This window comes from Pantherophis guttatus, chromosome 2 (assembly GCF_059756535.1).
Source record: "Pantherophis guttatus breed Tessera chromosome 2, ASM5975653v1, whole genome shotgun sequence".
NCBI lineage: Eukaryota > Metazoa > Chordata > Lepidosauria > Squamata > Colubridae > Pantherophis > Pantherophis guttatus.
In genome coordinates this window covers 277,054,236-277,076,929 of record NC_142064.1, presented here as the reverse complement: position 1 = coordinate 277,076,929, position 22,694 = coordinate 277,054,236, and the positions used below count along the sequence as shown (strand labels likewise).

Sequence of the window (22,694 nt, the reverse complement as noted above, 5' to 3'; positions counted from 1 at the left end):
CTTTTGGCTTCCTACTTTAGCATTCCAATCCCCCATGATGATAAAGACATCATTTTTTTTTTTTGGTTAATTCTATAAGGTGCTATAGGGCTTCATAGAACTGGTCAATTTCATCCTCTTCAGCACCAGTGGTTGGGGCAAAAATTTCGACTACTCCATTTTAGTTCACTGATTCCTAAGATGTCGATGTTCAGTCTTGTCATCTCTTGTTTGACCACGTCCAGCTTGGCTTGATTTGTATACCATTATATTATATTATATTATATTATATTATATTATATTATATTATATTATATTATATTATATTATATTATATTATATTATATTATATTATATTAATTATATACCGTGTTTCCCTGAAAATAAGTCAGGGTCTTATTTTCTTTTGACCCCTGAAATATGGCCTTGGCCTTATTGTCGGGAATCTTATCCCTGAAGTGGGATACGTGTGGCCAGGTTCTTGCCCGCAGCATTGACAGCGAGGATCGGGTCACAAAAAAAACCCCGAAGTTCTCGCGGGCAAATCAAGTGCAAAGAACTCTCCACGGGGAGCAAGAAGGGCTAAGCGACGGCTTCCCAGTCAGTCAACTTTTGGCTGAAAGTCCATGTAATTAAATATTATTTTAGGGAATGTTGGTTATTTACCTACTCCCCCTGAATCAATTTGTTCTTTTGCCACAGCTGGGAGGCAGTTATTTTTTTCTTTAATCTGACGGATCCGGAGGAAGGCTGATGAAATAACCAAACAATTAATCACGATCCAAAGCCTCCCTGTCTTTCACAAGAACCCCAGTTTCCTTGGCCAGAGTGCAAAGCCAAGAGTAAATCTGTTGGTTTTCCCCCCTAACTGGCAGCCTTCCCTGGTTGTGTTGACAGGATGATCCCCTATTCTGCTGGAACTGCAAGTCAGTTTTAATCCTCCCCCCTCCACAAACTCTCAATAGACCTGAGGATGAACATTGATATTATCACTGAAACTTGCTGAGATGGAGCTCACGATTATAATATATTACTAGGAGGATATAATTTGTTCAGAAGAAGCAGATCCAAAAAAGAGTAGCAATAATTGTATGTATGCATAGTATGTAAAGATGTATGTATGTAAACAATTACTACAGGTAGTCCTCGACTTACAACAATTCATTTAGTGACTGTTCAAAGTTACAACGGCACTGAGAAAAGTGACATGGCCATTTTCCACAGCTATGACCTTTGTAGCATCCCCACGATCATGTGATCAAAATTCAGGTGCTTGGCAACTGGTTCATACTTATGACCGTTGCTGTGTCCCAAGATCATGTGATCACCTTTTGCAACCTTCTGACAAGCAAAATCAATAGGGAAGCCAGATTCATTTAACAACAGTGTTACTAAATTATCAACTGCAGCGATTCCCTTAACAACGATGGCAAGAAATGTTGTAAAATGGGACAAAACTCACTTAACAAATGTCTCACAACAGAAATTTTGGCTCAGTTGAGGACTACCTTTATAGCTGCACAGAAATTTATGTATGTATGTATGTATGTATGTATGCATGTATGTATGTATGTAAAGAATTACTACAGCTACATAGAAATACATGATGTCAGGGATGAAAGCCTTCAAAGTATTTGGGTGAATATTGAGGGAAAAAGAAATGTCATGGCTATAGGTGCAAACTACAGACCACTCAACCAAGCAGAGGCAATAGATGAACTGTTTGCTAATCAGTTAGCTGAGGTGTGCAGGAAACACCAGGGCAGTAATGGGGGACTTTAGCTATCCTGACTTCAACTGGGAAACAAACTCTGCCATGAGTGGGAGATTGAACAGGTTCCTGACGTGCCTGGCTGACAACTTTTATCATCCAAAAGGTAGAGGAGGGAATTAGAGGATCAGCTCTATAATTCTTATTAACAGAGATGAAATGATAGGGGGGGTTGAAAAAAGGCGAAAGATTTATACGATCTGAAGAGAAACCAGAAGCAAAAAGATACTGGAGCAAAATTCGGAGATGGTTGAAAGACATAATTAAAGAAGAAATCGATTTGAATCCAGAAATATTTCTCCTGGGAATGGTAAAGAAAGGGCATGGAAAGGAAAAGGTCCACCTCCTAATACACATAACTACAGCTGCCAGACTGGCGTACGCCCAATACTGGAAAAAGAAAGACCTACCACCAGACGACCTTATAATTAGCAAAATATTAGAATGTGCAGAGATAAGTAAATTAACGCACGAGATAAATAATGATGAAAATTCAGATTATGATACTGTGTGGGGAAGATGGTACGAATGGATAAATGATAGAATCAAGGAAGGAGTAAAAGGTGTAGAAATTAATTAGAAATGTATAGTATAAATGACACCAGATATTTTTTCATGTATATATGTACAGACACTGCAAAACCGATGTCAAACAGAATTGTTATTATATTTTATCTGTGTAAAAAAAAAAATCAATAAAGTGTAAATAATAAAAAAAAAAGATAGAGGGGGTTGAAGGGGCAGGAAGTTTGGGAGAGAGTGACCCAAGTCGTACTGGAATTCATCATAATGATGTAGGTAACTGAACAAAGTCAAACTAATCTTTTAGACTTTTAAGACAGCTACTTCAGCAAACTAAGAAAGATCTTAGGAAGGATTCAATGGATGGAAATCCTAAAAGGAAAAACTTAGGATACTTGGGAAACTGAAAACCAAGAAAACCAACATCACAGAGAAAGATAAACAAGAGACCCAAAACAAGACCAGCATGGCTGCACAAAGAGCTTTCTGACTAATTGGGAAACAAAAAGGACAAATATGAAAAAGGGAAAGAAGGCCATATAAACTCAAATCAAATACCAGTAAATATCTGAAATCTATAAGGATGGAATCAGAAAGGTTAAAGGTTCGGAATGAACGAAGACTTGCAAAAAAAAAAAAAAAAGCCAAAAATAACAAGTTTCATTTAGGCTTTAAGGCATAAGAAGAAAATCAAGAAAATGATAGATTCACTAATGGGAGAAGATGGCAAGATGGCGATGGGCAGCAGGAAGAAAGCAGAACAGCTTAATTCCTTTGTTTTCACATGAAAGGGAAAAAAAATAGTCCAGTCTAACAAAAGCAGCACTGTGGGAGACAATACAGGAATGCAAGTCAAAATAGGCAAAGAATTTTGGAAACTTTCATATCCCCTGCTTCACAGCCTCTTTCCATTTAGCCATTACACAAGGAACAAAGTCAGTCTCTCTCTCTCTCTCTCACACACACACACACACACACACACAGAGATATACCAATCATGTTTGTGAGCACACTGGCCCACATTAAAAATGAAATTCTGGTGCCTGCTCTCAAAAGAAAGTATATATTTTCTCATACACATGCATAACACACATATACATATGATACAGACGCACACAAGAGATTGCACAACCATTTATCTGAAATGGTATCAGGTTTCCTGCCTGAGCAGGAGGTTGGACTAGAAGACCTTCAAGGTCCCTTCCAAATCTGTTATTCTATTCTACTAAATGAACTGTTGTAAGTCAAGGACTACCTGAATTTTACTGCATCAAAAAAGTTGGAAGTCTGCTTTCTTTCTTTCTTTCTTTCTTTCTTTCTTTCTTTCTTTCTTTCTTTCTTTCTTTCTTTCTTTCCCCTTTCCCCCTTTATCTCCCCTTTCTTTTCTCACTTTTCTCTACTTTTACCTTTGTCTTATATTGAGACCAAGTTTAATAAGGCTCACAAAAGCATTGGCTGAAATGATACCCTGTTTCCCTCAAAATAAGACATCCCCTGATAATAAGCCCAATCAAGCTCTTGAACGCATGGCAATAAGGCCAAGCACTTATTTCAGGGTTCAAAAAATAAGATAGGGTCTTATTTTCGGAGAAACACGGTAGTTATACCATATTAGGAAAGCTGTTGGAAAGCTTGTATGTCTACTTTTGTAACTGTATATAAGAGAAAATGGAGCGATGCATGTCACTATGACAGTGGTGGCAAATCTATGCCACGCGTGCCAGAGGCGGCGCTCAGAGCCCTCTCTGTGGGGATGTGTGTCGTCACCCCAGCTCAGCTCCACCATATTTCTCCATGGCGTTTCTTGCCGTTGTTTGCAGGGAAACAAACAAGCTCGTGAAAGAAAAAGATCTCGCCTCTTGCAGACCTGGCGGTGTTGTGATACACCACCTCCCGTCGGCCAGCTGGTATTTGGGTTGCTCTTGCGCACACGTGCATGTGCGCATCCTGAGAGAGAGAGACTTGAATTTTGGGCACTCGGTCTCTAAAGGTTTCGCCATCACTGCACTTTGATATTCAGGTTTTTGAGTTTTGGGGTTTGCAGGTATAAAAAAAAAACAGCTGTAAACCACTAGGTTACAGAGGCTTCAAAGGAAACCTCCCCGGATCCTCGTTCTGTGCAGAATAAAGTTGTGTTATTTGAGTCTCCGCCCCGGTGTGCTCTTTTGGCCTTGAACATTGGCAAGGACCCACTGTTGGCGAATCAGAACTGTCCCCTGGGTTCCTGGGTTTTACCTTTTCTTCCATGCGGACTCTTTGCAGAGAGGCAGTCAGCAACCAGAGCTGAAGAGGGAACAGCTGATACTTTTCTCCTCAGCTTCGCAGCCAGCGTCTCTCTTCAATATTATGGGGGAAAGCTGGCAACGTGGAAAAAACCTCTTCCTTCTCCTTCTGCTGTCCGTCCTTCTCAGGACCCCTGTAGCTGCCTCCAAATTGTAAGTTGATTTCTTCAGGCTTCTTCCCTTTCTGTCTTCTTTGTCTGGGAAAGATTTAGGCTTTAAACTCTGCTGTTTTATTTTTAAAGTAAGCATCTCTCAGTCCAGAATTTTCCAAAGGAAACTTAAGGAGGGGTGATGCCCCAGAGATAGTGGTGGTGTGGCAGGGGGAGACAGAACTTCTTTTTAAAAATATGGACTGTAAGATTTATGGAGCTTCTCAGTCATCTAGTTCATAGTTGTCCCAAGGGTATTTTTTCATGAGGCAGCTCAGAGCTGAAGAAGCTTCTTGGATGAGAAGCAAAACGTCTTCAAAGAAAAACCGGAAAATCCAGTTGCCTCTTGAAAAAATACCTTTGGGACATGTGTAAGGTTAGTTTTTATTTTGGCTTTGGACACCGAGGTGGCATTAGGAGGTGGAGGGATAGTCACCTTATTTATTTAACTGAGAAGGGACCCCATAGAACGCAATGCAACTTTGGAGCGTAATGTACAGGATATACTCTTTGAGGGAGATGGGTGGTTCAGAAATGTGAAAAATAAATAAGTAAAAATAACATAAAATAATGCTAGACAAGACCACAGTCCTTTCCTGAAAATGGAAGGATCATTTCTGCAACATACTGTATTTTTTGGACTATAAGACGCACCAGAGTATAAGATGCACCTTAGTTTTTGAGGAGGAAAATAAGAAAAAAGCTGATTGGGGGTGAATCGGCCTCCTGGAATACCCCCAATCAGCTGTTCCCAGAGATGCACTTTAGCAACAGGTTTGTTGGTTGTGAGCTCTGTGCCTTGCTTTTTTTTTTCATCTTCTCAAAGGGAGGTTTTAGAGGCTTTGTTCAGCCTCTGAAACCTCCATTTCAGAGGCTGGGTGGGGCTACATTCAGACTATAAGATGTATCCAGATTTTCACCCTCTTTGGTAACAAGGTGCGTCATACTCTGAAAAATACGGTATATTTAGTGCTTATTTTAAAGACAGCTTCATTTGTGTACCCCATCTATTGACTCTTCCTTCCTTCCTTCCTTCCTTCATTCCTCCCTCCCTCCCTCCCTCCCTCCCTCCTTTTGAAGAGTTTCTTAGGAGCACTAATGAATTAATGTGAATATAGTCTGGACTTTTGTAAAGACCAGACAAATTGTTCATTGGCAGACAAGCAGGTACATCTTTCCATTTCTTAAATTTTAAGAAACAGTTTCTAGTATCCAATTATGCCTTCCTGAAAACTAAAACCATTAGTACCTTTTTTTAAAAAATATATACATGCATATTGTGTGTGAACAGAGTTGGTTCTGGGTATCATTCATATTAATCCAATTCACAATAGCAATATTAATAAACTCTATCACATTAATCAAATTTAAGTAATCCTCCTTATATTGTTTAAACATACATAAACAAAAAATGCCTAACTCCTCATCTTTATCTCTATCTTCCTCAAGATCTTTCTTGTTCAATCTATTGTGTATGAACAAAATTGGTTTTGGGTATCATTCATATTAATCCAATTCACGGTAACAATATTAGTAATCTCTATCACATTTATCAAGTTTAAGTAATCCCCATTATATTGTTTAGACATATATTTTAAAAAATGCCTAACATCTGTGTTAGGTTCTGGGCGAAGAATGGAAGTGAGGCCAGAGTTATTAGCGGACAGAACTGTCCGGCTTCACAGGAGTCACAATTGGAGTCTCCTATTTTGTGAGGTCAACAGGTTCCAGGATTCCTTGGCTGATGAGCTTGTCAAGTTGCTCATCAACCTTTGCGCACAAGGCAATCGGTACTCTTCGTGACTTCATCCAGATTGGAGCAACCTGGGGGCCAAGGTTAAATGTGATCGATGTGCCCATATATTTGCCCTGGTTTCCGTCAAAGACATCTGCAAAATTAAAGATTAAGGCCTCAATATCAGAGTCACTGATGGAGTTAATGCCAGTGTTTCCCAGACCCAGAAAGGAGGACCACTCCAATCCTAGGAGACTTGGTAGGGAGCCGAGCACTCTATGGTTTTAGTCTTTTATTCTAGCTTCCCAGAGTCTCTTTTATAAAATGTCTTTCTTATTTTCTGGTTAGGGCTTATTTTCAGGGAAATAGGGTACTAAGTGCGTCTGTCTGGCTGACGATCTTAACGGGCTTATTTTTGGCATAGGGCTTTTTTTGTTTTTAAATTTGATTTATATGCCGCCCTCCTCCGGAGACTCAGGGCGGCTTACAATGCGCTAAGCAATAGCCTTCATCCTTTTTGTATATTTATACAAAGTCAGCTTATTGCCCCCACAAACTGGGTCCTCATTTTACCTACCTTAGAAAGGATGGAAGGCTGAGTCAACCTTGAGCCTGGTGAGATTCGAACTTACAGTAATTGCAGACAGCTGGTGTTAATCACAATGCTTTTAGTCTGCCGAGCCACAAGGAGGTTCCTGGAAAAAGTCATGCTAAGGCTTATTTTCCAGTTAGGTCTTATTTTCAGGGAAACACTAGCTGAGAGAGAGGGGGGAGGGAGGGAGAGAGAGAGAGCAGGGGACATGAAAGGGGAAAGAGTTCTCACACTGTCAGTGAACAAAAGGATCTGAGCATTGCAAAAAGTAATGACAGAAGGAGATAGGCCAGCCTGATCCAGGCCAAAGTGATCTCTTGCATAGATCAGGAAGGAAAACAAAAGGAGAGACAGCTTGAACTAGTTAGGATTAGTTCTTGGGTTAAAATGGTTAATGAAATTGTTAATTGCAATGACACGATGGGCTGGGAGTTTGACAACCCTGCCCTAGATCCCATAGCTCAGGATCCAGATGGATCTCGACGGACTTGAACACTGGGCCCTATCTAACAAAATGAAATTCATCATAGAAAAAAATAAAGTCTTACATTTAGGCAAGAAAAACCAACAGTACACATACAGATTAGGTAAAACTTGGCTTAATAGCAGTAACTGTGAAAGGGATCTTGGCGTCTTAATTGACAATCAATTAAATAGAGCCCTGGTGGCACAGCAGACTAAAGCACTGTTATTAACATCAGCTGCCTGCAATTACTGCAAGTTCAAATCTCACCAGGCTCAAGGTTGACTCAGCCTTCCATCCTTTCTAAGGTAGGTAAAATGAGGACCCGGATTGTGGGGGCAATAAGCTGACTTTGTATAAATATACAAAAGTATGAAGGCTATTGCTTAACGCATTGTAAGCCGCCCTGAGTCTCCGGAGAAGGGCGGCATATAAATCAAATTTTAATAAATAAATAAATAAATATTGAGCTGGTCATGTGTGGTGGCAGCTAAAAAAGCCAATGCAATCCTAAATTGCATTAACAGAGATTGAATCGAGATTATGTGAAGTACTAATACCACTCTATAAAGCCTTAGTAAGACCACACGTAGAATACTGCATCCAATTTTGGTCACCACACTATAAAAAAGATGTTGAGATTCTAGAAAGAGTGCAGAGAAGAGCAAGAAAGATGATTAGGGGACTGGAGGCTAAAACATACGAAGAATGAACAGAAGAACCGGGAGTGACATGATTGTAGTCTTCCAAAATTTGAGAGGCTGTCAAAGAGAGGAGAGGAATAACCTCTTTTCCAAAGCACCCGAAGGCCAGACAAGGAATAATGGATGGAAACTGATTGAGGAGAGATTCGACCTAGAAATAAGGAGAAACTTTCTGACAGAACTATCAACCAATGGAACAGCTGTGCCTTCAGAAGCTGTGGGAACTTTATCCCTGGAAGCTTTCAAGAAGAGACTGGACAGCCATCTGTCAGAAATGTTGTAGGGTCTCCTGATTGATCAGGGGCTTGGACTAGATGACCAACAAGGTCCCTTCAAACCCTGTTATTCTGTAATTCCCCAATTAGTATAGTGGCTGGGGAATTCTGGGAGCTAAAATCCACACACCTTAAAGATGCCAAAGTTGTTTTAGAGATATGTGTCGATGAAGACTCAGTCTCCCTGGCCAAAGGTGTCAAAGGGTTGAATCATACTAATTGGACCAATCTTTGTTAATCTGAGATGTTGTGATGCTCATCCAAGCAACTTCATCAGTTAGAGCAAAATTAGTTAGGCAGAGAGTCAGAGGAACGTACCAACTCTTGCCACACCAACTCCAGGGGTTTCTCCCCAGTTTGCAACCCATTTTGGGGAGAAACCCCTGAAGTTGGTGTAGCAAAAGTTCGTACATTCCAACGACTCTTTGACTCTTCCTAACTAATTTGCTCTGACTGATGAAGTTGCTTGGATGAGCAATGAAACGCTTCTGATTAACAAAGATTGGTCCAGTTGTAATGCTTCAAGCTTTTGACCCAGATCTATCTCCACCAACACAGGCCCAAATCTCAGGAAACCGTCTTGTATTTGCTCTGCGTAGTTCCTAATCAGAGCCCCTGCCCCTCTTTTCAAGGCAATATGTGGCGTTGGTACCCAGCACAATCTATGTGGAGAGCACTGAGAACTTCTGCATCCAGATGAGCAATCTGAAGGAAACATTCAACTTGACCCTCTTGCTGAAATCCGAGATCCAGGATTTTATCCTGATTCAAAAGACGGTAAAACAGGACAATGAATTTCAATGTACTCCTTTCCAGGTAAGTTGCTCTTTTTCTCTTTCCCTCTCCCCCTTAGGTTGTTACATTCAACATAATGCAAACGCAAAACAATAGAACATCATGATAACAATACCTCTCAAACCATTTGATTTTGACTCTTTTCATCCTGTAGATTCCCGAGGACAGCAACATTTCTCCCCCATTGGAAGCCACTCTTGAGTTGAAGGGAAATGACTTGACCCAGAATTTCAGGATCCACAAAATGGTGAAAATTGAGAAACCAAAGCATCTGGTTTTCATCCAGATGGACAAACCAATCTACAGAGCGGGACAACAAGGTAAAGGGCGACTCCAGTGAGAAACCTGCTCCTGAAATTCATGCTTTTCTACCCCTTTCAAAGCATTATCTTTACAATTTTTACAGGTTTTGCTTTACAAATTTTAGAATTTCAATTGCTAAGCCAGGCGAACGTTAAGTGAGTCACGCCTGACTTTTATGACCTTTCTTCACCCGGTTGTTAAGCGAATCACTGCATTTGTGAAGTGAAAGGTGTCGTTGTGAAGCAAATCTGACTTCCTCTCTTGATCCCGTTATCGGAAGCCGGCTGGGAAGGCTGCAAATAGGGATCACATGGTTCCCAGATGCTTGTAACTATTATAAATGCATGCTGATTGCCAAGTGTCCAAATTTTGATCGTGAAGAGCCGGTGACGGTCAGAATTGTGAGGATAAGTGTAAGCCATTTTTTTCAGCGCCATTGTAACTCCAAACCGTCACTAAATTAATGGTGGTTAAGTTGAAGACTTCCCGTATTCATTCCCTGTTTCTCCTCTCGCCTCCGTGTGAGCATAACCTGAAGCTGGGTGTTTTTTTTTTAAAAAATTAATTATTGTAAACTTTATTAGCTGCCTATCTTATCACATCATAATGCTGGTCGGCTTACAATATTAAAAATTAAAACTGTATAAAACTTAACGATATAAATATAATATGATAAAAAAAAAATCAACCTAGCTAAAAAGATGAGAAGGGGAGGGAGTGGGATGTGTCCCCAGTGTGAAATCCTTCCATGGGAGCCTCAAAGTGAACTGATTTCTCCAAAACTGGTGGGGAAGAATAATTTTTTTTAAAATTTGATTTATATGCCACCCTTCTCCGGAGACTCAGGGCGGCTTACAATGCGTTAAGCAATAGCCTTCATACTTTTGTATATTTATACAAAGTCAGCTTATTGCCCCCACAAACTGGGTCCTCAATTTACCTACCTTAGAAAGGATGGAAGGCTGAGTCAACCTTGAGCCTTGGTGAGATTCGAACCTGCAGTAATTGCAGACAGCCGATGTTAAATTACAATGCATTAGTCTGCTGAACTATCCAGGCTCCTGTATCAATGCATTGAGTACAGAAGAGCTTTACAATATTCAATGCAGCCTACTTATTGCCACAAAAAGTAGCAGAAAATGAGGGTGAAGGTTCATTCTCCGAGCTTGTGGGTTGGTTTCCGAACATTTCATTACTGGGCTAGGTAACATCTTCAGCTGAATTTAGGGGACGTCAGTATTCTTGTGTTTCTAAGGGCTTCAGGTGCAAGTGTGTCAGGTGAGGGTCTTGTGATGGATCAGATGTGGGTCACATCAGGTGAGGGTCTTGTGATGGATCTTGTGATGGGGAGGTAACATCAGGCCAGGGTCATTGGGAGGTGAACTGCTGGCAGGGGTGGCTTGTGTGCGTTGGATGAGAGTCGGTGCTCTCTCTGGTTGGCTGTCAGGTTGATTTGGATTCTGAGGGGTTCGTAGGCTGCTTGTAGGTCAATGTGTCTGTTGATGGAATTGCTTGTGGGGTGCCAGGCTTCGATGAACTCACGAGCATGGTGGGTGGTAGGGTGGCCGATGATTTTTGTGTCACTCCAATCAAACTGGTGCTGTTTGATGTCGGTGAGTCACTGTTTACTCTCACCTGACCTCTCATCTGACCCATCACCTGACCCTTACTTGACTCCCCCACTCCTGAAGCCCTTAGAAACAGAAGAACATTGACACTGACATCCCCTAAACCTGGATGCAGATGTTACCTAGCTTGGTAATGAAATGTTTGGAAACCAACCCACAAGTTCGGAGAATGAATCTATACTCAAGCTACAGATATTCGCCACTGTGGCAGAAAATGTTGGAAAATGACTATCTCCTCTATGTCAGACCCTATGCCCAGATCAGAGCAAGCATGTACACCAGGGGAGGGATTCAGCTGGTCCAGACCGGTTCGGGCAAACTGGATGCTAATTTTGCATCTGATTCGCTGAACCAGTTGTTGCAAGGACTGGCTGGCTCCGTCCATCCCATCTCACCCTCCCAGGAGTCTCCATGTGATCCATTTATCATGCTGGTAAGTACAGGGCCTGCGTGGAGGGCCTGGGAGGGCAACAAACAGGCTTCCGGACATTCCGGAGGTCCGGAAAATGGCCCATTTCTGGCTTCCAGAGGGCTTCCGGAGCCCGGGGGAGGCCATTTTTGCCCTCCTGGAGGCTCGGGAAAAGCCTCTGGAGCCTCTGGAGCAGGGGTGAAATGCACTCGGTTCAGACCGACTCGGGCGAGTAGGTAGTGGAGATTGAGGCTAGTTCGCCGAACCAGGAGCAATGGCTGGCTGGCCATGCCCTCGAACCGGTCCACAGCCCGCAGTCCTGCCATGCTTGCCTGCCTTCCATGCTGCCTTCCTGGCGTCCCGGTGGCCAGCTTGCAAAGGCAGGCAAGCAGAAGCCCACGTGGAAGGCAGGCAAGCATGGCAGGGCTGCGGGGAAGGAGCTAGCAGCTTACTTGCCCGCCCCCTCCCCCACTCAAGCAGCAGCTTCCCTGCTCAGCCCTGACAAGCTATGCATCCATAGCAATGGGGTTGTTTTGTTCACCACCGTGGTGCTTCGGGAGAGCAGGTGGACATATTCATTATAGTTGTCAGCTGCAGACGTCCGCCTGCCCTCCCGAAGTACCACCACGGTGAACAAAACAACCCCATTGCTATGGATGCATATCTTGTTGGGGCTGAGCAGGGAAGCCGCTGCTTGAGGGGGGGGCGAGGAGAACGGCAAGTCTCAGGGAGTAGGTCAGGTGGAGCTGGCTGACTCGGGCTGCTCCGAAGCTGCCCCCCCTGCTGCCAGAAGTTTGGGTGCCTCAGCTTCAGATCGCTCCCTCCCTCCCTCCCTCACACACACACACACACACAAACAGAGGTTGGAGATCTGTCTTGCTCGCTCGCTCTCCAAGCGCCCCATGCACAGCCCGTTTGAGGAAAGGACACAGACGGCTAGGCGCATTTGGCTGCAGGAGGAGGCTTTTTCAGCAGCATCCTCCTCCCCTCTTTGGATCGCCCTGCAAGGGGGAGGCTCTGCCTTTGCAGAAACGGGGGTGGGCGGTTTGTACAGAGGATTGGCAGGGGGGCATGTGCGGCCCTCCGGGATGAAGAGCAGGGCAAGAGAAGGCTCTGAGGTTCGCCTGGGCAGTCAAGCCAGAGTGAAACTCAAAGCGTTGGGGGCTTCAGAAAGGCAGAATGGGTTTTTGTGCAGCTCCTGGCTTTTGACAGAATGTGCTGCTGTTCTGTGTCAGAATGTGGAGCTCCTGGCTCTAATAGTGAGTGACGTGAATGATGTCAACTGGCCACACCCACCCAGTCACATGACCACCAAGCCACGCCCACAGAACCGGTAGCAAAAAAATTTAGATTTCACCCCTGCTCTGGAGGGCAAAAAACGGGCCTACTGGAAGTTCTGGAAATCCGGAAACGGGCCCATTTGCAGCTTCCGGAAGGCTTCTGGAGCCCGGGGGAAGCCATTTTTGCCCTCCTGGAGGCTCGGGGAAAGCCTCAGGAGCCTCCAGAGGGCAAAAACGCCCCCCCCCCCGTGGTGCAGGAGACCAAGTAGGCCACACCCACCATGGCCATGCCCACCCAGCAACCGAGCAAAGAACTGGTTGCTAACATTTTTCAATACCACCCGTGATGTACATCCTGCTCAGTTACCCACAATATGGGGATAACAAATGGAAATGATAAGATTAATGCCATCTCCTTGGGAAATTTGGTTTTGAAGGGCGCTGTATCATTTAATCAGGGGTGTCAAACTTAAAGCCTGCAGGCTATTTCCGGCCCGCAGGGTGCTTAGATCTGGCCAGATCCCTCTGGAAACAGTGAAGGACTGGCCCGCAATGCTTCTGCCAGCGAAAACGGAGCTTGGAAACCCATTTTTGCTGGCAGAGCGCTTGGGCCACCACAGGCGCCCCCGATACAAGTGACTTCGAGCTGGCCATGCCCACCTTGGCCACACACACCCCGACCCCCCCCAGGTCAAACACAACCCTGATGCAGCCCACAATGAAATCGAGTTTGATACTCCTGGTTTAAAACATTAATAGTAAAAACAATAACAATAACTTTTAACATCATCAAACATACCCCGGGTCTTTGGGAATGACTCATATTGCTTTGAGTGGCTTTGGAAGGCGCTATGCCTTTTGATGAATAGCAAGAGAAATGGAAATAAGATTCATTCTTATACACTGTTCACGGTGTCCCCAATTTTGCCTGTGGCATCTTTCAATTTGGCCAGTCAACTGTTTTTCAGCTTTGCTGATGTGTAATAAATAAACATCAAAGGACATTTTTGCTCGGTGAATTGAGCGGTGGAAGAATTTGTTTGCTTGCTCTGATCTTGGTGTGTGCAAACTACAGGTAGCTCTTGACTTACAACAGTTCATTTAGTCACCGTTCAAAGTTACAACAGCAGTGAAAAAAGTGACTTATGACCATTTTTCACAGTTACAACTTTTGTAGCCTCCCCATAATCCTATGATCAAAATTTAGATGCTTGATAACTGATTCATATTTATGACGGCTGCAGTGTCCCAAAGTGATGTGATCACCTTTTGGGACTTTCGGACGAACGAAGTCAATGGGGAAGAGTCAGATTCACTGAACAACCAGGTTACTAACTGATCAACTGCAGGGGTTCACTTAACAGCCAAGGCAAGAAAGGTTGCAAAATGGGGCAAATGTTACTTAACAAATGTCTCACTGAACAACGAAAATCTTAAGCTCACTTGTGGTCGTAAATTGAGGACTACCTGTATGCCACCTGGAGATGACCCATAATCCTTTCCCAACACCATCTACTGAGGGGAATAGAGCCAGGATAGGCATAACCACCTGACTTCTTTGATGTCAGGAATCCTCCTTGTTCTTCTCTGGTTGGCTGGACCCTGCACTTCATCAAGGAAAAGAGACAAACCAGAGTGTCTCCAGAGAAGGGCAACCAAAGAGGAGGATAAAAATATATATGATAAATGATTGGAGATAGTGGGTATGCTCTTCACTTTGGAATAGAGAAGACTGTGTGGAGGTCAGACGGTGGTCATCATGCATCTCTTATCTCAATTTTGGGGGAATTGAGCAATTTCTAGGAGATGAAACAATGGTCTAAATGTCAGAAAGGTACATTATGATTGCGCATCAGGGGGAAAAATGTCTTAATGGAGCTGAATGGCCTTGACTACTCAGGAGGAAGGATTGGCGGAAGGATTTAAAGAAAAGCTGGATGGCCACCTACCAGGAATGCTGCAACAGTGTATTACTGCCCTGGGCAGAGGTCAGATTAGTGTTTTTCAACTGTAGCAACTTGAAGATGTTTAGACTTCAGTTCCCAGAATTCCACAGCCAGCACGGAATCTTCTGGAAAGACCCCATGGCTGGCTGGGAAATTCTGGGAGCTGAAGTCCACACGTCTTCAAATTCTCAAGTATGAGAAAACACTGGACTACAGTAAATGATCTCCAAGATCCCTTCTATAGTTTAATATTTGTATATTCAGTGGCTACTTTCCCCACATATTCTCCCTCTTGCCTTTCGCAGTTCAGTTTCGCATCGTCTCTATCGATACAGATTTACATCCCACAAAGAAGAAGGTAAATTTTGGGGGGTATTAAGACATACATAGATGATGGTGTCTCTGTGAGAAAACATTCAATTCCTGGCAGGGGTGAAATTCAAAATTTTTCCCTACCAGTTCTGTGGGCGTGGCTTGGTGGGTGTGGCAGGGAAAGGATATTGCAAAATCCCCATTCCCACCCCACTCGGGGGCCAGCCAGAGGTGGTATTTGCCAGTTCTCCAAACTACTCAAAATTTCCGCTACTGGTTCTCCAGAACCTGTTAGAACCTGCTGGATTTCACCCCTGATTCCTGCTCTCTCTGGGATCAATTCCCCTCCAGGGGAATTGTATGGACCTCTCCCTCCTCACATATAGTATTGAACCCAGTGTGTGTGTGGAGATACTCCTGGGTGAAAACTAATGAAAACTAATGGAGCAATTAAAGGCTTTGGATTAGTGCTGAGTTTAAATCTACTCTTAAATCATGAAAACTGGCTGGGTGACCTTGTGGTCACCAACCAACCAGCCTCACAGGGTGGTTGTTATGGGGGGGGGGAATTCTAAGAGTAGTTCAAAACCATAATGCAACATAAAAGAATCTCCTATGTCCCTTTTTTCTACCTACTCCTTTTTTCTATCCTCATTTTCATTCCTTGGTGTCTCTGATTTTCCTGTGCTTTTTTTTAATGTCTCCACAGTTTCCAGCTGTGTACATCCAGGTATGTGCTGGAAGGCCATAACAGTGCCAGCTCCATGACTGATTGGACCTCATTGATCTCTGGATGGGAGGCCACTAGGAAATATGAGGGCTACAGGCTCTTGGGAAATCAGAATGAGCAACCATTTCCAGATCGTTGTCCAGAAAATGATACAAGGAGATCTCTTGGTGGCGAGGGAGAGATATTTTTAAAGTAGCTAATATCAAGTCCCGTTTCACTTCGTTAAGAATGGGGCTATTTCACACAGTCCCATAAAGTAGCAAAATTAATTCTGTTGGGAAACGAGGGAAATTTTGTCTTTGACAGGTCCATTCCTATCTTCTTTACAAGGAATTGGGCTGAATGAGAATCCTTTCCTTGCATTTGATCACAGAAACAGTAGCATCGATCAAGAAATCAACTAAAGACATGAATCAACTTCCTGCATAAAGTAGTTCATAGGTTTAGTGCTATTTCTGGGCTGCAATTCTTCAAGGTGTCCACTAGATGGCAGCAGAATGGTGAGCTACTTAGTGAACACATTCCTTCCATCTAGTGGTCCTCTGGAGTAATGCAGTGCTGATCTGGCAAGCAGCTGAGAGGATTGTTTTGTTTCACTCCTTTCTTTCTTAAATTAGTGGCTCTAAAGTTGTTAAAGTGTTTAGGGAACTATCTCCCAGCCTCCCTCAGCTTGTACAATCTGAGCTCGAACATCCCTTTGTCTAATGGTAGAGCCTTCTTGCTAATAGTAATAGCACTTAGACTTATATACCGCTTCACAGTGCTTTACCCCCCCTCTCTAAGCGGTTTACAGAGTCAGCATATTGCCCCCAACAATCTGGGACCTCGGAAGGATGGAAGGCTGAGTCAACGTTGAGCTTGGTGAGATTTGAACTGCCAAATTGCAGGCGGCTGGCAGTCAGCAGAAGTAGCCTGCAGTACTGCATTCTAACCACTGCGCCACCACGGCTCTAAGACCTACAGCCACCATTTCCAACTTGAGGCCTTCAGAAAATTAGGGAGTACAACTCCCTGAATTTCCAGCCAGCACAGCAATTGTCCTTGCTGGGTGCAGATCCTGAGAGTTTAATCCAACATATATGTGGGCTTCTAGAAGGCTGTCATATCCAAATACACTGCCAATAGTGCTCGGAGAATTAAGATTTTAGGACTACTTTGTCCAGGTCATGAATCATTTATTCTAGAACAATTCTGGGTTATGGACAAACTTTGGAACTTGTTATCTTATTCTTTCCAGGATCCCCAAGACAACCAGGTGTTCCAGTGGAGAGATGTGGAGGTTCCGTTGGGCATAATCCAGCTTTCCTATTCTCTGTCTTCCGATCCCCTCTTGGGCACCTACAAAGTGGTCGTAGAGAAAGACTCCATGGAAGTTGCAGAATACAGCTTTGATGTGGACGATTATGGTAAGAAAGACATCCAGTTTGCCCTTCTTTTCTTTCTTACCCACTACCTCCTTCCTTTCCTCCTTCCTTCCTTCCTTCCTTCCTTCCTTCCTTCCTTCCTTCCTTCCTTCCTTCCTTCCTTCCTTCCTTCCTGACAGTCTGGCTTATTCTATCTTGTTGAATTAAGGTATATTTGTCCCAATAAATTTGTAGCAACTTAATCTGCACACTGAAGTTTGAAAAAATGCCTCTTTATGTTGAGCTGGTAGATTTAAAAAATCAATACTCCTAGAACATTTATATTTAGGATTATTTTTAAGGATGGAAAAAGCAGGGTGGAAATGGAAGGAAGGAAGGAAGGAAGGAAGGAGGGAGAGAGGGGGAAGAAAGGAAAGAAGAAGGAGGGAATGAATGGATGGATAAGTAAGTAAACAAACAAACAAATAAATATTTGGCAATGAGGGATTTAGCAGGCCAGAGACCTTACAATTCTGTTTCTTCAGTTTAATTCTAAGACTCGCTTTCTCCAACAAATTTCACATTGATCTGGTTACTCAGCTAAATTAACCCACTTTCTGAGATTACAGATAATGTTTTACCAGCTAATCACATACAGATCACAGATGAATATGGAGTCTCTGGGCCAGGAATTTAAGATAGTGGTTGGGACAGTGGGATTGAAGCTTCACTCAAACACACACACACACACACACACACACACACCGTGAAACTAATTCAATGGGTTGAACTTCTACAAAACATGAACCACCAAAACAAGGACTAATTACCTAAGATTGAAGCCAAACATATTAGAAGATTGTCCAAATGCAATTGTTAAATTCATTCTGGCATCATGTTTACTGCTTTCTTAATGCAAGGTTTAATTTGTCTTACTTAGATTTACAGCTTACTTTTCCTTTCAGACCTCAATTGTCTGGCCAATTTCTCCCATCTCCCCGCAAGGGAGGTCACAGGAGAGAACTGGACAGTTTGTGCTTCCATAAGGTTCACCTCATGATTTTCTTCTCTTCCCTTCCCTCTTTCCAGTTCGGCCCAAATTTGATCTTTTGGTGAAGGCCCCGAAGTTCGTCACGATTATGACGAAGGAAATAGAAGTTAGTGTGTGTGGCAGGTACGTGATGCTCAACTACTCTCCTTTTCCCATTCTGAGCAGAAGGTGGAAGAAAGAGAGGAAGGGAGGGAGAGGGAAAAATGGAGAGAGAAAGAAAGAGAGGGAGGGAAAGAAAGAGAGGGAGAGGGAGGGAGAAATAGGGAGAGGGAGAAAGAAAGAGAAAGGGAGAGAGGGAGAAAGAGGGAGAGTAAGACAAAGAGAGAGAGGGAGAGGGAGACAGAGAGGAAGGGAAGGAGAGAAAGAGGGAGGGAGGGAGAGGAAGAGAAAGAGAGAGAGAGGGTGGGGGAGAGAGAGGGAGAGAAAGACAAAGAGAGGGAGGGAGAGGGAGGGAGGGAGGGAGAGAAAGAGGGAGAGGGAGGGAGAGAGAAAGAGAGGGGGGAAAGGGAGAGAGAGAGAAAGAAAGAAAGAGAGAGAGAGAGAGGGTAGGAGAAAGGGAGAAAGAGGGAGAGAAAGACAAAAAGAGAGAGGGAGAGGGAGGGAGGGAGAGAAAGAGGGAGAGGAAGACAAAGAGAGAGAGGGAGAGGGGGAGAGAGAGGAAGGGAAGGAGAGAAAGAGGGAGGGAGGGAGAGGAAGAGAAAGAGAGAGAGAGGGAAAGAGGGAGAGAGAGAGAAGAAAGAAAGAGAAAGAGAGAGAGGGTGGGGGAGAGAGAGGGAGAGAAAGACAAAGAGAGGGAGGGAGAGGGAGGGAGGGAGAGAAAGAGGGAGAGGGAGGGAGAGAGAAAGAGAGGGGGGAAGGGAGAGAGAGAAAGAAAGAAAGAGAGAGAGAGAGAGGGTAGGAGAAAGGGAGAAAGAGGGAGAGAAAGACAAAAAGAGAGGGAGAGGGAGGGAGGGAGAGAAAGGGAGAGGGAGGGAGAGAAAGAAAGAGAAAAAGAAAGAGAGAGAGGGTAGGAGAGGGAGAAAGAGGGAGAGAAAGACAAAAAGAGAGAGAGGGAGAGGGAGGGAGGAAGGGAGGGAAAGAGGGAGAGGGAGGGAGAGAAAGAGAGAGAGGGGGGGAAAGAGGGAGAGAGAAAGAGAAAGAAAGAAAGAGAGAGAGGGGGAGAGAGGGTTGGAGAGAGGGAGAAAGAGAGAGAGAGGTTCCCTGAGGATGGGCTCCAGCACAACTCTGAAAGTTTGGAAGACTAAATCTCTGGTCCAGGTGACTAACTTAGATTGGATCCTGAAAAAAAAAAAACCCACATGGCTTCCTTTGGATCCTGCAGGTCCCTTTGATCTTCTTTCTCTATGCAAACCATCTCCCTCTCTGTGTTTTTGTCCACCTTGGTGGGGTCTGACTCCAGGTACCCCAATGGGAAACCAGTGCCTGGCCTGTTGAAACTGAGCCTCTGCCGGCATCTCGAAATCAGTGATACTGATGAAAACCTGTGTAAAGAATTTGAAGGCAAGGTAAGGGACATCGAGTTTCCACAGCTGGGATATATTTGTTTGACCTATTTTAAACCTATTTCTTTGCTGGTTTTGTTTTTTTTTAACGGGGATTATATGGAGTGGAGTCAGTGGTGGGTTCCTCCCGGTTCGGCTCGGTTCTCCCGGAACCGGTTCTGCCGCGGGGCTTCAAAGGGCCGCTCTACAGCTGATCAGTGTTAAAAGAAAACAAATGAGTAGACCAGTGCCTGCAAAAATACATGAGTAGACCAGCGCCTGCAAAAATACATGAGTAGATCAGTGCCTGCAAAAATACATGAGTAGACCAGTGCCTGCAAAAATACATGAGTAGACCAGCGCCTGCAAAAATACATGAGTAGACCAGTGCCTGCAAAAATACATGAGTAGATCAGTGCCTGCAAAAATACATGAGTAGATCAGTGCCTGCAAAAATACATGAGTAGACCAGCGCCTGCAAAAATACATGAGTAGACCAGCGCCTGCAAAAATACATGAGTAGACTAGTGCCTACAAAAATACATGAGTAGACCAATACATGAGTAGACCAGCGCCTGCAAAAATACATGAGTAGACCAGCGCCTGCAAAAATACATGAGTAGACCAGTGCCTGCAAAAATACATGAGTAGATCAGTGCCTGCAAAAATTCATGAGTAGACCAGCGCCTGCAAAAATACATGAGTAGACCAGCGCCTGCAAAAATACATGAGTAGACCAGTGCCTGCAAAAATACATGAGTAGATCAGTGCCTGCAAAAATACATGAGTAGATCAGTGCCTGCAAAAATACATGAGTAGACCAGCGCCTGCAAAAATACATGAGTAGACCAATACATGAGTAGACCAGCGCCTGCAAAAATACATGAGTAGACCAGTGCCTACAAAAATACATGAGTAGACCAATACATGAGTAGACCAGCGCCTGCAAAAATACATGAGTAGACCAGCGCCTGCAAAAATACATGAGTAGACCAGTGCCTGCAAAAATACATGAGTAGATCAGTGCCTGCAAAAATTCATGAGTAGACCAGCGCCTGCAAAAATACATGAGTAGACCAATACATGAGTAGACCAGCGCCTGCAAAAATACATGAGTAGACCAGCGCCTACAAAAATACATGAGTAGACCAATACATGAGTAGACCAGCGCCTACAAAAATACATGAGTAGACCAATACATGAGTAGACCAGCGCCTGCAAAAATTCATGAGTAGACCAGCGCCTGCAAAAATACATGAGTAGACCAATACATGAGTAGACCAGCGCCTGCAAAAATACATGAGTAGACCAGCGCCTACAAAAATACATGAGTAGACCAATACATGAGTAGACCAGCGCCTGCAAAAATACATGAGTAGATCAGTGCCTGCAAAAATACATGAGTAGACCAGTGCCTGCAAAAATACATGAGTAGACCAGCGACTGCCAAAATACATGAGTAGACCAGCGACTGCCAAAATACATGAGTAGACCAGTGCCTGCAAAAAATAAATGGGTAGATCGGTACAGCTCTGCAAGCAGTTAAAAGCCTGGTAGACCAGTACCTCTGCTAAATCCTAAAGAATTGTCACATGACCATCAAGCCATGCCCACAAAATAAGCCACGCCCACAGAACCAGTAGTAAAAAAAAATTAGAACCCACCGTTGGGTAGAGTGGAGTGGAGCGCCAGAAATTGGGATGCCAGAAATCCCAAGACCAGCTGGCTGGTGTGCACATTTTCGTGTGCACACAAAAATGGGCTGGTGTGTTTTTGGAGCGTTTCTTGGGGCCGTTTTCCAAAGACCAGCTGGCCGGAAATAGCATGCCAGACACCACAAGAAATCAGAAGAGCAGCTGGTGACAGAGTACGTGCCCCCAGAGAGGGCTCTGCGTGCCATAGGTTCGCCATTCAGACAAATGGTTGCCCAATCTCTTCTTAAAATCTTCCAGCGTTGGAGCATTCACAACTTCTGGAGGCAAAGTTCTTGTTTGTTCTCACTGTCAGGAAATTTCTCCTTAGTTCTAGGTTGTTTCTCTACTTGATTTGTTCCCACCCATTGCTCATATGCTTAACTTGACTCCCTCTTCTTTGTGGCAACCCCTGAGATATTGGAAGGCTGCTATCATGTCAACCCCTAGTCCTTCTTTTCCTTAAACTAAGCTTTCCCAATTCCACCAACATATCCGATTGCTGCATTTTCCCCGTTTCTTTTCATCTTAACCATTCCATGTTCTCTTTGACTATGTGCTTTGTAATCACCTTTTGCTCTATATACATACCACACAGTATCTTTCTCTCGTCCTCATGGTTTACGCCAAGCATTTTCTAACCAGTGTTTATTCTCATCCATAGCCTCTTCCACTTCAGTGTAACTCCGTGTACTTCTGCGGCATTCTGTAATTCTTCTCTTGCCATCTCTTTGTGCAGCTTCCTCATCTACTTCCCTTACCCCTGTTTACTATTTCTTCTGAAATAATTCTTTTTGTTTCATACGGGATTTGAACCATCCGACAATATTAGCACAAACACCATTTGGCTAAAAAGGGACATCTTCAAGTAGAAGAGATCTCCATTTCTGGCTATGGGCCAATATTGTTTGAAGATAGGTAACGTAGCTCTAAACTGGGAGCGAAGAGGTAAACAGAGATAGTCCTTGACTTACAACCATTTGTTTGGCAATCATTCAAAAATATGATGGTGGAAAAAAAAAGGGATTCATGACCAGTTTGTTTGTTTTGTTTTTGTTTTTATTATATTTATATACCGCCCTTCTCCCGAAGGACTCAGGACGGTGAACAGCCATGATAAAACAACATACAAGACAAAATTTAACAAACATATTAAAAAAATTCAATCCTTGGCCAAAATTAAAACTTCCAATTAAAACCAATTTAAACCACTTTTAAAACCCAATTTAAAATCATTTATCCCATCAGACCGG

At 43.6% G+C, this 22,694-nt stretch overlaps 1 protein-coding gene across 1 annotated transcript in view; it reads left to right on the top strand.

The window, feature by feature from the left end:
• Positions 1–4,512: 4,512 nt before the first annotated feature.
• LOC117656702 (alpha-1-macroglobulin-like) overlaps positions 4,513–22,694 on the top strand; it is a 45,568-nt gene continuing 27,386 nt past the window's right edge. The window contains exons 1-8 of the mRNA XM_060693481.2: positions 4,513–4,707; positions 9,105–9,288; positions 9,422–9,587; positions 15,139–15,191; positions 15,855–15,875; positions 17,113–17,281; positions 18,308–18,392; positions 19,669–19,774. Of these exons, the coding sequence (XP_060549464.2) occupies positions 4,619–4,707; positions 9,105–9,288; positions 9,422–9,587; positions 15,139–15,191; positions 15,855–15,875; positions 17,113–17,281; positions 18,308–18,392; positions 19,669–19,774 (873 nt within the window). The 5' untranslated portion in view covers positions 4,513–4,618. The remainder of the gene's footprint in view (positions 4,708–9,104; positions 9,289–9,421; positions 9,588–15,138; positions 15,192–15,854; positions 15,876–17,112; positions 17,282–18,307; positions 18,393–19,668; positions 19,775–22,694) is intronic.